Consider the following 19,819-nt stretch of genomic DNA (forward strand, 5'->3'; position numbering starts at 1 on the left):
CTTTTGTCCGTGAGGGTTTTCTTCTGATAATTCCATTTTACCTCCCACAAATCCAAAATGTGGGTTAGTTGACTGAATATGGGTGAGTGTGAACCCCTAACCCTGCCTGCCCCAGTGCTGCCAGCTTGTGCTCCACCAATCAGTGAACCTGATATTGGTGGGAAAGTTCTAAAAATGGATGTGTGGACATTTGTTTTTGCCCATGTTTTTAGTAAGATAATATGTTTTCAAATAAATTCATTTGATGTGTCTGATTTGTGGCTTAAATGGGCTAAGAAAATTATATGGTGTGGTATGTCTGGCTTGAATGTATTAAATAAATGCTGAAGCAAGTCCACCACATATATTTCCTTTTTTATTCAATTCAATTTATCTTTATGTTATACTTTTCACTGAAGGCATACATAGAATGCATACCGATTTTTAAGGATTAAACAGAAAAACAGCAAAACACATAGCCATGCAACAACAGCATAATTAGGTACACATATATATTTATATAAACCAATCAGTCTTTATTTTGTATTGTGCCATTAATAGTATCCCAGAACACAAGCTGCCTTACAAGGCTAATGAAATTGGAAGAAAGAAATTTGTGAAATTTAGTTCAGGTGCTTACAAGAAAGAAAAATTGAAAATCAACTGGATCAGAGATTGTTACAGTCTTTTATTTTGGAAACAGGGTAGCATGGATCCCATTCCCAGTCATTGTCGTTATGAGGTTTGCATGTTCTTTCCATATCTGCACAAGTTTACTTCCAGTGAATGTTGTTTTTCTCCCCTAAAGAAGTGCAGGTTAGGGTAACTGTTACTTCTGTATTGGCCAAGTGTTTGTAGGGGTGTGTGTGCACAGATCCTGTCATACACAGGTGCCTTATCCAGGGCTGGTTCCTGCCTTGCTGCTGATGTTGCTGAGGGTGGCTGTAGACCCCGCAGCCCTGAGCTGGATAAACAGATTTGAAAATGGCATGTTGTGTTCCCTACTTTGAGAATGGCCAGCAAGTTGGCATAATATCTAGTGTTGCTGCCTTAAAGAGATTGCTTGTTGTCTCTGTTGAGTTTCCACATTGTTTTCCCATTTGGTTGGATATTCCCTTTGCTTCACTATTCTAAAGATGTGCAGGTTCATTCAAATGTGTTGAATCTTTGAATACTGGATGAGTGTACCCTGTGACAAACTAGTGGCTATTGGTTTCTGTTTTCAGAGTCCACAGAAAGATACTGAGAAGAAAATATGGGTGTCTAGGTATATGGGCAACCTTAGTGTTTCAAGAATGTTCATATTCACATATTGTGAGAGCCCCTGGAAATTGGGGGAGTGGAGCTTTGTGGAAAAGTGGCTGTCATTCCTAAACTCCTTACATTAAAGCTGAAGGTCTACACTTCAATCACATAATCATTGTTTTGTGTCAAAATCATTGTAGTGGCGAAAAGAGACAAATCCATGAAAATTGTATCATTGTCCAAATACTTATGAACCTGACTGTATAGCATCAATGAGTGGGCATGGGGGTAATAATAACACAGTCGGGGGCTTGGAACAATAGATCAGGGATTTAAGCCTCTGTACTCCCCCAATGCCACTGGTTTCCATGCTCCATTCACCCATCTACTGTATTTGTCCATTTTTATATCAGCTTAATGCAATTTTAGGGTCATTGTGCCAGAGGGGGCAAGCCACAAGCCATTGCTGGATGGGATGGCAGTCTATCTCACACTTATAGCTGCACTCACTCACTCACAAGCCCCATGCCAGGGCAGAAATGACAATTAGATTCACTTTGATTAAATACATTTTATTAATCCCATGGGGAAATTTAAATGCATGCAGCAGCAGAAACATAAAAAAACAAGGGTACAGACTCACAGGCTGGATGATACAATCAATCAATTAATTGATAGATAGATAAATAAATAAATAAATACTGTACACTTAACTAGTATATCCGGTGGAAACATTGAATTCCCTGAGAGCAGTGGACAGAAAAGATTTCATAGCACACTGTAGTGGAATGAACCTGTGGCTAAAAGTGCTCCAAGAGAGCGCTCCCTGGAGGAGATAGAGGGGATTTTTCATGGTGGCATCTATTTTTGTCATCATCCTCTTTTACATTACATCTTCCAGTGTGTCCAGGGTTAGGCCTGTGATGGAGCAGGCTTTCCTAATAAGTTTGTTCAGGCATTGTGCTTCTTTTGTGCTCAGGTTGCTTCCCCAGGAGACTGCAGCATAGAACACCACACAGGCTACTATGGACTGGTAGAACATTTCCAACAGCTTGTCACACACATCAAAAGACCCAAGTCTCTTTAGCAAGTCCAGTCTTCTCTGGCCCTTCTTGTACAGCGCCATTGTGTGGTCAGACCAGTCCAGTTTGTTGTTTATGTGAACGTAACACACTTGTGCTTGGGATGTGGGAGGAAAAGTTAAGATCGTTCCATGCGGTAGGTTCATTTTCACAACATTGCTGTTATTAAGACGAATGGATACATGGAGACAATTATAAAGCAGCCTCTAATAAAAAACACAAATCAGGTTCATATAAAGATGGCTTCTCTAAAATTTTATAGGAAACAGCAGATAACTTGAATAAAAGCAGCACCCACATTCACTAGTGAGTAGTTGTAACAAGAGTGTTTCATCATGTGTGATCTCCATCGGAGGGTTTACGGCGGCGCTGTCCAAATGTGGCACCGTGGTGTACTACTGTGACTGCTGTTTTATGTTTTCACCACTTTGAACCAATTGTTCTTTTTAACCCAAGGCTCTTTAGGTGTATTCATTGTTGCTTTAGATGAGAAATGCTTTCAGTTTTTATGCTTAAACCACACATTCATTTGCCCTAAATCTTAAAAAATAAGGTACACCCCTGCTGGGTATTGTGACATGAGTAAGTAGGAGAAAAAAGAATTGGACTAATTAAAGCATAACAATGACAGGCTGAAGAAAGCGGTTCACAAGGAAACCAGCAGCCACATCAGTCCCTCAGGGCCAAGCGTCAAAATCCATGGTTTGTGTCATGGAATATGTTACTAAATTATATTGCTGATGTCACTGAAGAAAGCACAGTGGCACAGTGGTTACTACAGCTGAATCATATGTGAATGTGAATGTGAATTTGGAATAAGCTACCAAGTAGTGTGGTAGACAGTAAGACGTTAGGGACTTTCAAAACTCAACTTGATGTTCTAAAGAAACACAAACAGGCAGTTAAAGGTTTGGGGTCCCAGAGGATGGCCCATTTAATGTCTAGTGGTTGATGATGTTGGACTTCTGAGGCGAGTCTTTAGTCGTTATGAGCTCATCATGATCAGAAAGGACTGCTACTTGTTATGGAGCTCTGTCTCTTTTTAAGCAGGTGCCAAAATGAATAACGAAATCCGGGTATGTGGCAGTTTATATGTAAAGGAGGTGGAAAGGTAGGGCTTTCAGAGTCAGGGTAGAATCATACTTACCATTAATGCCTACAGCAATTGGAGGTCCTTCTTCCTCAGGCTCAATTCTTAAATAAAAAAGGATGGGAACAATTAACATTGAGAAAAACCTCCAAAAAGAGAAACAAAAAAGTTAAAGATGGGGTGGAGCTCGGGCTTGACCATGACGTTGGTCAGGTTACTTAGCAATTCCAAATTAGACTTGTGTCAGTGTGAGGGGACCCTGTGATGGGCTGCCACCCTGCTTATGTTCTGTGCTGCTGGGATAGGCTCTGGCACCCCCTGACAATAAATTGGATGAAGCAAGTTTAAGCAGGTATGTATCTGGAGCATATCTGTCAGCAAAACACAATTATTAATTATTATTTTTTGCTTGCTACAGGGAAACCTCTTCAATGAGCTACTGGCTATTTCTATTAGCATCCATGATAAATTTAAGAAGTTAACTAGAAACAAAAGAACAGATTTATTGATTATATCAAGGATGAGCATATTCTGCCCGGTGATTATTGGGCCAACTCAGCACTAATATTGGGTTGAGGCCATTCCACCAGGACTAAGCACAAGGGCAGCCAGTCCAATATTAAGAACATTCTCATTCATTTATATTGGATCAGTTTAGAATCACCTACTAAAACAGCAAGCATGCACCTTCAGAATCCAGAGAAAAACTCACCCAGACACAAGGAGAAAATGCAAACCTCGCACAGATAGGTCAAGTTCAAGTTTTTTTAACACGTGTGCACACTACACTAGCATTTCTCCCACAGACTAGTGATTTTAAGGCAATGCTAACAACCAACAATGAATACGTTAAACGCAACACAACACACTATGTATACAGTATATAAGAAACACCCAGACTAATGCGCCTGTCATTCCTGTCCTTCTTAAAAATGTTTTAAGAATTAGAATGGTTTCAGTCTACATACACTAAAATGACATATATATATTTTTTTCTAAATTACTAAACCCATTTAAAATGTGCTCAGGAGTTGTTATAATCAATACAAGCAAATAGCGTATATGTAAAAGTAGAGAAGTGTGAATTTCACTAAACCTCAGTGCCTCCATTTTACCATTGCTTTAATCAGTTTCAGTGTCAGTGGGCAGACACTGTAAGAGTGGACGGGCCATTATGGTGTGCCTCTACCTTAAAGGATTATGGGGTGAGGTGAAGTGCTGACAGCAGTACTTGTCCTCCTGAATGTTCAATTTCACTTAACAGTTAATGAAGATACACCCCACATTCTAATTACGTGTACTCAGGAAACACACTTTAGATATCCTGCTAGGGTAGTTATTTTCTTTGTTGACAAGAAGGATGGTACTTTTCAAGACATTTCATAAAATTACTATCCTCAATGATTCCCCTCTACCATGATTGATCCATTAATTAATTAAGTCTGGGAATCAACTTTATTTACTGAACATGATCCTATTAGTGCTGATAAATTGAAAGCTTCAGAGAGGGGAACGAATGAAAAATTGAGATGGGTCCAGCTGCAGACCTCCGCAGCTCTGTGATTCAGTAGCCTTCCTGGATAGCCAATTGGATTGCAGGTCTTTGACACTAGGTTTACTTTGACTTGAGTCAGATAATCCTCCCCCAACCCTAATCTTACCCACAGCGCAGCCATGTGTTGTCACTGACGTATATTCTGAAGCCACAACCTCCTGAATGGAGTGGAGCTCTGGAGGTCCGCAGCCAGAGTCTATTGGGAAAATTTCATTTAGGACAGCTGTCTGATCAGTGGTTGGGTGGCATTCAAGAGAGTTGCACTTTACTCAATATTCATGACGAATCTGCAGCTACTACTTTACGCCTCTGCATCATGCAGTTTGTCGGTGTGACTGGCTGTTGAGTAGCCTAATGGCTGTGGATGATAACTGTTTCTAATTCTACTGATGTTAGTGCCAATGCCCCCGTACTGTTTGCCAGAAGTGAGAAAGAGACAATGCAAGATGGCGGAGGTCTTGAATGATACTTCTTATCTTTCTAAGGTAATGTGTGTTATCTACAGTTTGTCTTGAACAGAAGGCACTACAGAAATGTTCTGAGCTGACCTGCTGTGGGGCTGCAGTGCTACACTGTGCCACTGATCTAGTTAGTTAGCCCACTGGAAGCATTGTGAATTTGAAACCATGCAGTGCATTGATTTATAATTACCCTTTTAATCATTTTGATGGCTAAAACAGGCAAATATGTATCATCTTAGCATCCCACCAATAGCGGCATTCTGGAGTTAGGGATGGTTTGTTCTGTAAAGTGAATGCATTCATTTTGTTGACAAGTGTAACATTATACAGTACTTTACTACATCATAGAAGACAAAATACACAATTAGTAAAAAATAAATGAAGGGATTCTGGAGCAAGCTCTGGAGATATTGTGGTCTGCGACTACAACAAAAGAAAATGTTTTTCAAAAATTTGCAATGAATTAGTCAGTAAATATAGCATATCATTCTCAAATCTGCCATATTAACTTCAGGGTCACAAGAGAATGAGGCCCAGCTCAGCAGCAATGAGCACAAAGCAGGAATCAGCCCTGAACTGTGTGCTCACACTATCACGGCTGGCACTGCCATTAAGGCGAATTAGGCATTTGCCTAGGGTGCAGACCATAAGAGGTGGGGGGTTCCAGCCACATGGATTAGCTACCGAACAGTCGGCTGGCACACTAATAAGCTTGGCCTAGGGCGAAAAATAACCTAGCAGTGGCACTGCACACAGTGGCCAATTGACAATAAACTTAACACAGGCACCTTTGGGGGTGTGCAAAGAAAATCCAAGTGCTTGGAGAAAAGCCACACAAACAAAGAAAGTTAAGTGCAAACATCCAGGTGAAGGATTTGAATGTAAGACGGCAATCTCTGAAATAGCAATGCTACCAACTGCTTCTCCATCTCATCTTGTAATAAATCTGAATTGTCACACTGTCAACAAATAAAAGAACTTGTGTGTGTGTGAGAGTGGGAGAATACCATCTCATTAACTGACCAGTTGGTTCCTGAACTCTTCCTACTGTTTTTGGTGTGGACTACCAGGGGGTGCACCAGAAGCCCCAACCCTGATACAGACGGACATGGGATACAAGTGCAATCAAAAGCTTTTATTTTTGTTTCTCACAAGAAACACCTTCCCCCATTTCCCACATGTTCAGCACAGTTCCAATACAAGCACCAAACACTTTCTTCTCTCTTTTCCTCCACTCCTCCTGGCAATCTTTGTCGACTCTGGCTCCCAGAGTATTGGCTGCTGGCTCCTTTTATAAGGCACCCGGAAGTGCTCATTGACCTACTTTGTAGACCTGGCAGCACTTCCGAGTGCAGCAGAAGTGCTGCAATTGAGGGCTCATCAGCAGCTGCAGCACCCCCTGGCTGCGCCCTCAGAGTCCAACAGGGCTGCACCAAACTCCAGTTCCCATGGAGCCATGCAGGAGTCCGAGGCACTGCTGCAACCCAGGGGGGCCACCAACTAGTGCTCCGGAGGAGCTAATGCTCTAGATATGCTCCCTACCATGGTCCTTAAAGTGTAGAGGCATTCCAGCAGGGCAAGGGCCCGGCGATACGCCACAGTTGGGAAACGCCATGTACCTGAAAAGCAAAGTTTAAAAGGTGATTGAATGAATGACTTCTAAATTGGCCTCTTATTGGTGATCATTGGTGTAGCTGGCATGACAGCTTTATATCTTTCAAAGGTGAAAACCCTCATCCTCAGCATACATAATCCAAAACAAACATCCACTTTCATCCCTTATTGTAGAAAACCCATCCAACATCCATGGATGAATGAAATTACAAGCACGCCCAATGATTATGAAGTCTTAGTCACCAATTGTAAAAACAGTTCAAGGGCCATTCCTCCAACCCCACCATCCATCCTGGACTTGATCTATAGACCCTACTTTGGCCCACATGTGCTATGTGATGGACTGGTTTCCCCAGAGGGTTTCTTCCTTCTTCCTCAAGTTCCCTGTGAAACTGACCTGGTAAACTTGTATGGAAAATGGGAGGATGAATTGATATATCATGACATGATCATGTAGTAAAAAGTAGATATTTAAAATTTTGCATTGCCTGATTTATCCAAAATATGAATTGATGCTTTATGGTACTAGATTATATCTTTAAGTCTCTTTAATTTTCCTTCCCCATGCAGATTCTGCCTGAAGATGTGAGAACAAAGTTGTGCCCATTACAACTTCACTGAAAGACATGGAATCTCTTGTTGGTTTCAGTGTCTCCCTACTTGTGTATAGTGTTGTGGTGGTCTCTGCTCTTCCACTACTTGACACAGGGGTAGCACCCACATTTACATTACCACAACAAATTTCTGGACGTCAAAATGGAGTGCCCAAAGGGAGGTCTGTCTCAGAATCTAAGGAGATTGAGGGAAATATGCAAAATAAAGAAACACATTTCCCATATACTGCTGCTATTGTTGTTGCTCCTGTACACATGATCACTGAAATGAAGAATGGGGGAAGGAAGCATGGTGCTGGAAACGAGAAGATGTCTCACAGTGTGGGGTCTCAGATGGAAGGACTCCAGACTGACAGTCCTGGAAGCTCTGTGAAAGTAAAGGGCAATAACCACAGAAGGGCACACAGACCCACTAATGACCCAGCATCACTTCACCTAGAGAAGCCAAGAGTGCCAGTCAGCCCTCACAGTAATGTAAGGGCAATGCCTTCAGTTATGACTTCAGTTAATCAGACTCTCAAACTCAAGCACAAAGTCTTAGGCTCTGTTGATCTGAAGACCTCTGCTGAGAGAACTCGACCTCATAAAGCTGGAAGTCTAAATCACTTGGCACTTCAAAAAGAAGAAGATGGAGACATGTCTAATGAGGATGGAGAGACTGAGAGGCTGCAAAATCCATCCATGATCACTAGATTAAAGCATACAACTCCAGCAGTTGGTTCAAAAACTTTCAGAGGCCCTGAAGATGTCCTAGAATTACATTCAGAGGGTGTTAAGTCCGGTAAAAGGCGAAGAGCCAGTGTCATTGCTGGGGATGCCATGGAGAAAGCCACTTTGATATATGCCACTAAGGAACCCAAGATGATAAGTGAAGCAGTCAGTTCAGGGGAGCAGAAAAGTAGCCCTTTTGTAGGGGCAACAGAAGTGAAGCCAACTTCAACAATAATTGATTCCAGTCAGACAATCATAAAGGCGTCAGAAGGTCCGATCACCTACCCAGAGAGAAGCCAGACAGATGTAGTGCAGAACCCTTCAAGAAGAAAATCTGTAATGAAGGAGAAAAGCAGAGATGTTTTTGTAAACCTTGACAGTCTTGACAGAACCAAGATTGCCTTGCCAGAGACTGAAGTGGGAACGTCCAGAGAGACACAGAATGAGAGAAAGAAATGGTCATCGAAGGACGCCATGGGAATGAATTCAAGGAATACCAGCAAGACAGACAACTCACTCAACAGACCTCAGGTGTCAAGCAGAACAGAAAATAAAGAGGCTATAGTCCTGTCCAAGGAAATGCCAGAAGACAGAAAGGAAGTCCAGACTACCATCACAAGCCCGAGCTTTCTGACACGAAAAAGTTTGTTATTGACTACAACAGTCAACGAGCCTACAGTCTCTTTCACTCAAATGAAAACAATCGGCCCTAAGCTTGAAGAGAACATGCAAGCAAAAACACCTTCAGACGACTTTAATGACTTGAAAAGTGAGACCATCCATCCTACCTCCCATCTAGTTGGCCCAGACATCCCAGAAGGCATGACACTATCCTCTCAGAGCCCATGGATACAAACAAATGGTAAGTCTGAGCAAGTCTGAATTCATCAGCTCAACTTGCTTTATTGCTCAAACCATGAAGTAGTGGTGTGTCCTCAATAAGTAAATGTTGGGACTGCACACCATAAGTAGGCTGATTCAGTTCACACCTTTGGCCTGTTGCATGACCCTAAGCCAGCAACACTATTTGCCAGTGTTTCAATATGTTTAAATATGAGTTATAGCATCATCTACATAAATAAATGGCTTATTAGTACTTATTATTGGTACAATAATTACTTACTATTGTAGTGGACATGAATCTTGGAGTGAAAATGTTACAAGATATCTAAAAATACAATGGTAATCAAAAAATAAGAGTCACTGGGATATGATTTTATCATTAGCTGGCAGGATGTTGGAGTGGGTAACACTGCTGTATCTCTGCAGTTCTGCTTAAGGATTGATTCCTGTCTGTGATGCCTTTTGTTCCTACTATGTTTATGTATGCGGGTTCCTCCTATACTCCATAAGGCATAAATTTAGATGAACTGTTATAAATATAAAGAGGCAAAGGTGAAATATTGGGGCACCAAAGGTCAGGTCAGGTGGGGGACCATGCACTGGTAAAGCACATTGCCGTACCCACAACACAACAAAACAGCTCAGAATCCCAGCTGGCATCCCCCAGGCAGACACAAAGTCCACTCCCACCTTCCGGAAATGACTATCTATCTGCTGCAGCCAGGTGTTACATAAGCCGTTCAGGTCCATAGCAGTGAGGATCCTGTGAGCCAGATCACCCACGGGGAATCGCACCACATGGCCGTAGTGCCGTAACTGACGCTCCTCACAATGCAGGTGCCTCATTCGGGACTCCATGAGCAACCGCTCATTCGACACAAAGTCAAAAGCAGTGGTACCCAAGGATTCTCCAAGGAGACACTGTACGGAAGGGGTAAAGCCTTCATCTCAGATCACTGGATGGGTCCATGTCTCACAACCATACAACAAAACAGGAATCTAAAGACTTGGACCTTTGTCCTTTTGCAAATATATCGGAAGCAGCACACATCCCTTTCCAGATACTTCATGACTCTCCATTCTCCCCCAATCTGTCTACTGATTTTGTAAGAAAGGTCACCCGAGACATTAATGTCGCGGCCGAGGTAAGTAAACCTCTTGATGCAGTTGACACTCCCTCCACAGACAGACACATCGCTGATGGCTATGCCCAAGACATCATTGTCTTTCTGTCACCAAAGTAATTGGTAAATAATTGGTAATAAGATTGAAAAAAAAAAAAAATAGGCTTGCTGTCGGGTAACATCTTTGCAGACACAAGTTAAAAAGCAGACTGTTGAATTCTGGTGGTGATAGCCATTTTGAGTAGTCCCAGCAGAAAGGGTTGGGTTCAATGTCTCCAGAACAGAAAGTGAAGTCAGTAGTTCTTATGCCGTCGATCTTCTGGTCAGTCGGTGGAAGAAAGGAGAGGCAGCGAGTGAGAGCACCAACCTTTGACCTGGGGTGGAATTTCTATATAATAAGCTGTGAAGTTTTTTCCCATTTGTGCATGAGTGACACTATCATCATTAAAATATCCCATTGTGGCTATGGCTATGTTACTGTATATCCTGGGTTGGACTTGCATCTTATCATGAATGAATGGTTGCCTTTTTTCCCTATGATCCTGACTTGGAAAGGAGGTAGCTAACATTTACTGTATGTTTAAAAAGCTGATGTTATTTTATTTTTTTCACAAAAAGTTCTCCAGATTGTCATTATGACACAAAAGTTACGTTCTGCCTAATTGTGAGACACTTAAGAATTTTTTATAAAAGAGATCAGAAGGTCAAAGCAAAGTCATATAAATCAGAAATCAAAAATCAAAGAGCCAAATCCCAAAAAGCATGCTCAACAACCAAAAAGGGTTTGAATTGCAAAGTAATACACTAACGACATTATTACACAAAAGCTAATGATTCGAGACTGCACGTGCAGACCTATATATGGTTATGCTGATGATGTCACGCATTGGCCATAGTAACAACCAATGCGAACTTGTCAAAACAGTGCCTGTGAAATAAACAATATGGCATTGCGGAAAGATATTAAAAACTGGCAGCAAAGTAGCATCAGAATCAGATTCCTTGGATCAAAATAAAATTCAGCATAGATGTATAGATTGTGAAAATCCATCCAGGATTTCTCACTAAATATAAATACAAACTTCAATCATAACAGATTAGAATGTCCATCTCACAGATCCAAAATGCTGCCTGTATTGGGTCTGCACATTCTCTCCATGTCTTTGTCTATTTTCTTCAGGTACTTTGGCTTCCTCACACAACCCAGGGATGTGCTGGGTGTTGATCAGCTACTCTAAGCCTGCCAGTTCTGTGAATTTGTCTTGTGAAAGTCAGCTAGGGCTTGCTATTGCCTAGTGTCACAGAACCATGAGACATAACACATGCAATCTGAAGACAACTATGAGTGAATTTGGCCTCAACAGAGTGTAACTTTGGCCCACAGTATATCATGTAGCATCCATAGCATTGTGACATGCCAATAACGTCATTCACAACACATCTTTAAATTGGCTTAAATGTTGGTGAGAACAATTGGATGGTTCACTTATGTGACATTTTTAAACCAATCAAATGCCTCATAAAGGCGGCGCTCAAAGCAGGGGTGGTGCAAAGTGAAATGGTGCTCTTGTTAACAATATCTGACCGACAGCAACCCTGTGGTAATGATGTATAAACATTCTGTGGCTGAAAAATCTCCTTATAAGACCCCTGCTAAACATATAAATGTGTGTTGTGTGTGCAAAGAATATTGTACATGTGTTAAAAATAAGCATAAACTGTTGCAGGGCAAAAACCATTCCGTTAAACCAGATTATATTTAGGATTTTGAAGATGTTACTGGACTGGTGGCAAAAGTGAAAAGTGCATTGCCACGGGCTGCATACGCTCTGTGTCACTCACAATGATATTTTTGGAGTTAATGTGAGGGTCCAAAAATGGTGCTTTTCAATTTTGCAGTGAATTAATTTATATTGCCTCTGACAACAGACGTGCCCCATGAATTATTTCCTTATCCTCAAACTAATTTGCCTGAGATTAATTTCAATTAACATTTAGTTTAATTGTATTTATGCAACACAGTGGCACTATGGGTAGTCCTGCTGCCTCAAAGTATTTGTTTAGAATATGAATATGCCACTGTCTCAGGAAATGTGTGTCATTGTGCACGGTGTCAGTGTGTGAGTGTGATCACTGATGGATTAGCATTTTGTCCAGGGTTGTTTCCTACCTTGCTCCCAATGCAGTTGGAGTAATTTCCAGTACCCTGCTTAGATCGATTATCCTAAGTGGGTTCAGGACATTGATGTTTCCTAACATAATATTACATTTTTGAAATTGATAATCCAATGCCAGTTTGGTGGAACTGCAGCCTACCCCAACTGAACTGATCAAAAGCCTGGAATCAACTCTGAATGGGTTTGCAGGGCCAATTTAGAACTTCCGGTTAACCTGGCAATCTTTTATATAGAAAGCAGAAAAACCTCAAAAAAAAACCAAAAACCCACATAGACACAGAGGGAACATACATACTCCACACAGGTAGGTCTTGTGCTGGAGCCTGATGCTCTGGAGCCGTGAGTAGCAGTGCATGCTGTCACAAAAGTTACAGGAAAAGTTAAAATATTTATATATTTAATTGGAAATCTCACAAGTGCTGTAATTAAATAAGCTGGGCATATTTCACACTCTTGTGAAAATGTTTTTTTTTCTTTCCCTTAGTGTGGATTTGAAATAAACAGAGTCCATAAATGTCTGTGAAATGTTAAAAAACTCAAATTGTAATTTACTAATGTGTGTCATGGTTTACCTTTACAGGGTCTTCTTATACACCAGTGTCAGAATCCACCAGTTCAGCAAAGAGTGCCCATTCGAAACTGCTGCCAACCACAAGTCAAGGACTGAAAAGTAAAACTGAAAAGGATAACACTTCACACAGCAAAATCGTGGCGCCCTCTTCAGAGGATGTGCAGGTATCACTGCCAGCATTTAATGTAACCCAACTCCCTGGAGTTCAGCATCTGACCACATCCTTCACTGAAAGACCTATGCCCTCACAACTGGACTTAATTACACCCATAACGACAGCCTTGCATCTATCGGATACCAGCAATCCACCTAATGTAACAAGATCCTTTATGCAAACGGACAGAAACACTCATCCACCAAAAACCTCTGAACCAAATTTTAGTGAACTTCCAATCAATTTACCTTCTCCAGAAACACCAGGACCCTTGGATCTGGATCTTAGTTCACACCCTTTTGAAGTTATGGAGCCATCAGATTTGGATCTTCAAGCATTCTCCTCTGAAACACAAGACATAGAAGACCTGGATCTCAGAACACTGCCATTTGAAACTCCTGAGTTAACAGATCTAGATATGAGTACTCCTCCTTCTGAAATTCCAGGGATGTCAGACCTTGACCTAGCTGTATCTGAAGTCCCAGAGCTGTATGATTCTGACCGCGCAGTGCATTCCTCTGATGCACTAGAGATATCTGATCTAGACTTCAGTACTCCATCTTCTTATATAACTGATATCCCAAAACTAGACCTCAGCACAACAGCCTCTGACATGGTGGAGGAGCTCAGCATCCTCCCCTCAGATACACCAGAGGTCTCCAGTGTTGACCCTGGCTTACTACTTTCTGATATACCCGAAGACCCTAATGAAGACTCCAGTGTGTCCCATTCTGATAATACACAGTTCTCTGATATGGATCTTGGCACAGCTTCTCCTGATACATCAGAGTCATCGTATGTGGATCAAAGGGCACCATCTTCAGAAACAATGGAGGCATCTGTGCTGAACCTTAGCACACCATCCCCTGAAACATCAGAAACCACCCCTAAGGGGAACCTGTCTTTATCTCCTTCCAAAATCTCATCTCCAGGTCAGGAGGAAGATGCAGATTTTCAGCCATCAGTCAGATCCCCCTCTCCTTCTTCTTTACCACCATCTAGTGTAACAACATTCTTTTCAAAGAACCCTGAAAAATCCTATGAAACATCCATGCTGCCAACTGTGTCTGTACTGGTAGCAGACACCGTTCCAGTATCTATACAACCAAGGCTGTCCTGGATATCCACCACTCATTCTGGTAAGAAATTATATCTGCTGCTCATGTTGATTTGTACAATGTCATGCATGCTCAGGTGTTCTACCCCACATATATGTTAATACATCAGCTCGGGTTTAGATGCAGGAATTTGTGGACAACAGTATGAATTTATCAGGAGGATAATACAAGGAAGTCTACCCTAACCGGCCAGGCTTTAGTAAACTCGATTACTGTGTGTTCCTGTTCAAGACACTCTTTTCTTACGCTAATAAATATACTCTCTGGCAGTCAGTTTCAAGGGAATTATCAAACTGTAGAGATTCAGACTGAAATTTAAATCAGCTGTGGAGACATATTGATCACAATTTTACACTTATAAATAAAACCTCATATTTCATGAACTGGTTAAGTTGCCAGTATTAGTTTGAAATTTGTTGAAACAGCTTAGAAGATGGCCCCACTCAATAACTTCCTGCCAAGGAGAATGTTACAGAAGAGACAAAAGGAACATATCTGGTATGCCTAAGGTATCATAATATATCACACATACAGACACAACAGCTGAGTTCAACCCTGTGTTGGACAGCTGGATCCCTCTTTTGTCAGAGTTTGCAAAACCAGCTCCCAGTTCTTCTGGATGTATTTCTATGATCATGTCAGGATCCCTCATCTTACCCTCCCTTCCTCTGTTGGGATTTCTGAAGTACAACCCAGCAGACATCACACTCTATTTTGTAACTGAGCATACACAACTCTGCAGTAAATGCAATCCCTTTCCATATGGAATGGACAAGGTCCATTAGCTACAGTATGAAATCAGTAAAGTATGCAAGCCCTTAGCCGGCACCAAATGCTTACTGTGCAATTGTGAGTTATCTTGGAAACTGTATTGTGCATTCTGCAATTGCCTCTTCACTGACCTGTGACAAACGGGAGCGCTTAACACAATTTGCTGTTTATGGGAACTGTGCATTGATGCAGTTGGGTTATCACTTCCAAGTCAGCTTGTTGTAAGTTATTATGGCAATGAATGTTTAAATCGTTTCATACAGAATAAACTGTCTGAACTGGTGCAGGGAGGCAAAACTGGTTATGAAACAGTCCTCATGTAATACCACAATGTAATCATTTTGGGAAAGTTTTGCCCAACTGTGTTCTAAAGTGGTTTGACCATAAAGGCATGTCTGGTTGGGTACATATATTTTCTTCCTATTATTATTATTATTATTATTATTATTATTATTATTATTATTATTATTATTATTATTATTATGTTGTGTTTTCTTCTGCATCTGTCTTTACACACTAGCTTGTGAATAAATTGTATACATTGTGACGATTAGGGGCATTGCAGCACCCAAACCCCAAACACTGCCACAACTACACAGGCTCAAACAGAAGGTTTATTAACCAAAATTCCTTACAAAAAAGTTTCTTACAAGTTGTAGAATCACAAATGTTCCACTTCTTTCTTCTCTCTTTCTCTTTTATTTCTCCACTTCTCCCAGGCGAGTGTTGTCCAGCTCCATTCCCAAAGAGGCTGAGCATCCTCCTTTATATTAAAACCCGGGAGTACTGCCGGTGCTAGGGCATAGCCTGATGGAATCACTTCCAGGTTGAGTGGAAGTCCCTGAGAGCAGGGATCACACAGCCCCCTCTAGCAACACCCCCAGTAACCCAGCAAGACTGCTTCAATGAGACTACAGTTCCCAGCATGCCTCCCAGGGATCAGGAATTCTGGCACCTAACATGTCAGGGGAGCATTTAACCCTGGTCGGTTGTCTGCTCTGGTCCTTCTATCACACTGGCCTCCCAGCTGGTATTGTTCTACAGTCCAACCCAGCCGGGTACCCTGTTCTAAACTGGCATCTTCTTTCAACTTTCTGGCTAAGGCAGGGAAGACACTGCCTTTCTTCTTGTGCTTCTTGTGCACACTGTCCTTTATAGATACTTATGACATAACAATTTCCTTCAAAAATCCAGGTGATGAATTATCTGGTTTATCCACAGTCCAGCTACTTCATTTTAAGCTTATTGCACTTGACCAACAAAGGATTACTGTTCTTACATAAATATTCCTCTGCAGGTTTTTTAAATTTTTTTTTTTAATTGCTTTGCTTGCCATACACCCAAAACCCCACATGCCCTGCCTGTGCTATGCGCCAGCCACTTTGCATCTTGTCCGCTTGCGTTGTGAAGAGGGGGGCTGAATGCACCCCAAGAAGACATGGTCGCTCCTCCGACAACCCCTCTTAAACGGTGATACAATAGGAAACACGTTTTTTTTTTTTACCTCCACTTTGCTGGATCAGCTGCTGGATTGCTGCTACTGCTGTGCCGCGTGATCTTCATCTCTTGTGGCGCACTTCTGTCATATCATCTATGTCCATGTATTCAATCTCTTATCGCTTTTACCTTTTCATCAATGTCGTATTGAATTTTGATTCTGTGTTTTGAACTACATCGTGACAGTGCAACGTATAACTGCACGTGATGGCAACACGAATTATACAATCTACACATCTCCGACTTAAAGTTCAAATCCGAGCAATATATTCGATCTCTTTTCGCTGTTCCATTATTTCACCGAGTAATAATTTCAGTTTGTTTACGCTAATGCAATCTTTACTATCGTTTTTTGAGACTTTCGAATTTTTGTACTTCCATTATCTCTAACCTGCTCTGCATGTGTATCACGTTTTTGAATTCTTTACAACGTTCTACTTTGTCATCTACTCTTTTTCTTATTTCCGGCCCTGGGCATGGTTAAATCTCTTGTGGGACGTGAAGGTGTCTCCCTGAGAAAATCACGCCTGTGGACTCGTGTCCTGTCCCAAGCTGTTTCCTACTTTCAGTCTAATACTGCTTTGATCAGATCCAGCCCACTGCGATCCTGAATTAGATAAAGTGGGCTTGTCTGACATTATAGGGCATAATTGACTAATCAAGGACACAATCGGTTCTATGTCCCATACATTTATATTTCATATCAAAGTCAGCAGCACACCCAGTTCAGAGAGCTGTTTCAATTAATATTAATTACAGAGAATGCAACCCATTGCATGCAGAGGTCATGACCAGCCATATTTTTTTTCCCAAAGGGGAGTATATTAAACATATTGTACAATATTCACATGTGAGGACTGCCAGTTGTCTGTTGGCATAGAAATGATTACATTTTTGCATACATTAATTCATTTCAATTCAGCTTATTTTTGTATAGCACTCTTTACTGAGAGCAGACGCCGAACATTATGTGTAACAAGTTTACATGTAAATGCAATTACAAAATTACTAATTACATAATGAGTACACACAAAGACATACAGTAGATTTTTTTAAACAGACTGGAAAACAACTGGAACCCAACAATATCTGTCCATTAATGAATTAATGAACTATAGCCAGTTGACAATGGAGAAGAAGAAACAAAACTCCTGTTAGCTTTGAGACATACATGATTCACACATGGTCCTGGTTTCATCTTAAAATGTATTATGTACTGCGGTGGGTTGGCACCCTGCCCAGGATTGGTTCCTGCCTTGTGCCCTGTGTTGGCTGGAATTAGCTCCAGCAGACCCCCGTGACCCTGTATTCAGATTCAGCGGGTTAGAAAATGATGGATGTATTATGTATTCCTTTTCAAAATTTCTACACGGGGAAAATGAAAGCAATGCAGTAGCAGTGGCATTGTCAAGGGTACAGATTCTCTCTTCAGTATCATGATAAAAAAACAACTTAATAGAAAACACAACTTGTCTTATCCATGCTCCTAATTCCTGAAACCTTGTGGAAAAAAGGTAATTCTCTATTTGAGACAGAGAGAGAAAGAAGCAACACTTCATAATTGGAGATGGTGATAAAATCACACAGAAGAAGAAAAATGGAATGCACTCTTCATCCTAGTATAGTGGCATCGCTCATACGTAATGTCATGTTGAATATTTTGCCCCTACTTCACTAGGTGTTTATGTCAGTAAACTAAACAGACATTTTTTTCTTTTATTATAATACTGCAAACCCCTCTTAATCCAACTTAGGGTTGCCGTGGCCAGTGCCTATATAAGCGGGCATTGGGTGGGAGTTAACCAGTCCATCACAGGGAAGACTCACAGATACACCCACGTTGAGTATACATGTCTCAGGAAATGTGGGAAGAAAACAGGAATAGCTAAAAAGGCTTCACAAACACATCATTTCTAGTCAGCTTTCCTCAGGACTGGCCGCATGCCTGTCTCAATATGGCTGCCAAGTTGTGCTCCTCATTGTGTTCTCTTCATGGCCATGGTGTGTGTGAGAGAGAGAGAGGAGAGAGAGAGGGGTAAAGCAGCCAACTTTATACATTCCTGTCCAAATCTTTAGACCAATGGGGTATTGTGATACAAACTGGCCTCTGATTCAAAGCCAATCCCTAACAACCATACTTCAGACCAGTGGATGCCATTTGTTTAGCGGAAGCTTATCAGCTGTGTAGTTTTATGCGGGGGATGTTTCATAGAATGTCCAGCACAGAATCCAAACTGGTTTTAGGCACTTCCCCCAACTCTGCAATAAAATTAATATCATGAATCAGTCCTAAAGACTCAGGGGTTGGTTAGTTAGACATGAAAACATTGCTGGTCTCATCAATGAAATAAAACGTTCCTCCTGAAACACTAATATTTCATTTGCTTTGTCTGACTTACAAATAAAGACATACAAAATATTTATCAACTTCTATACAAAATGTCACTCCACCGCAGCTATGGTGGAAAAGCAACACACAAAAGTGGCCCAGGACCTACAGTGCACAGGACCTTGTTGGTTCATGAAAGCAAAGTTCCTGCAGTGCGAAAACGCCTATAATGTCCTGTTCATAATAGTGTTTCTAATTAAATATCAATAGATCAGTTACCTTAAAAAAATGCAAATGTGTGTATTTGTTGAGTACTTTTCTATTACAGAGTTTTCCCTGCTCCTCCTTTTCTTTGTCATGACTATATGCATAAAAGGGAAAATCCACCCCGTCAAAATAACAATTCAGTGCTCCACTGTACCATTAACCCTTCTTTTTTCATATTGTATGAATCCATTTTCTTTATTACAGGGTCCCAATGTTTGGAGCCTAGCCCTAGCCAGGTCAGCAGGTCATCACAGGGCACACTTACACAATGGTCCAGTTTAGAATCAACAACCAGGTCATCCTAGTTTGTGAACATTGAAATATACCTTAAGTATCACAGATTCAGAGAGTACAAAAAAACCCCTTGAAGACACTGATTTAAATAAATGTGCAGTGATAAACTAATCGTTGAGCGGCCTATGCTGTTAATGTGTAATAAGACTGAATCCAGTAGAGTGCCTAAGACCACAGTCACTGTGCCCTGATCAGCTTATTAGCATGTCTCTGTGCAAGAGCCCTGAATATGACTTAACAACTGCTTAGAAAATCAGAAGCTGACTATGACTAATTTGTTTTGTGATAGTTTATTTATATACAAAAAATCAACTGCAGGCTTC

General features: G+C 41.2%; 1 protein-coding gene across 1 annotated transcript in view; it reads left to right on the forward strand.

Moving 5' to 3' along the window:
• Positions 1 to 19,819, forward strand: part of LOC120518643 (armadillo-like helical domain-containing protein 4) — a 73,542-nt gene that overhangs the window by 2,266 nt on the left and 51,457 nt on the right. Inside the window, exons 2-3 of the mRNA XM_039741530.1 lie at positions 7,597 to 9,213; positions 13,076 to 14,359. Coding sequence (XP_039597464.1) covers positions 7,653 to 9,213; positions 13,076 to 14,359 — 2,845 coding nt within the window. The 5' untranslated portion in view covers positions 7,597 to 7,652. The remainder of the gene's footprint in view (positions 1 to 7,596; positions 9,214 to 13,075; positions 14,360 to 19,819) is intronic.

Source organism: Polypterus senegalus, chromosome 18 (genome assembly GCF_016835505.1).
Source record: "Polypterus senegalus isolate Bchr_013 chromosome 18, ASM1683550v1, whole genome shotgun sequence".
Lineage (NCBI taxonomy): Eukaryota > Metazoa > Chordata > Cladistia > Polypteriformes > Polypteridae > Polypterus > Polypterus senegalus.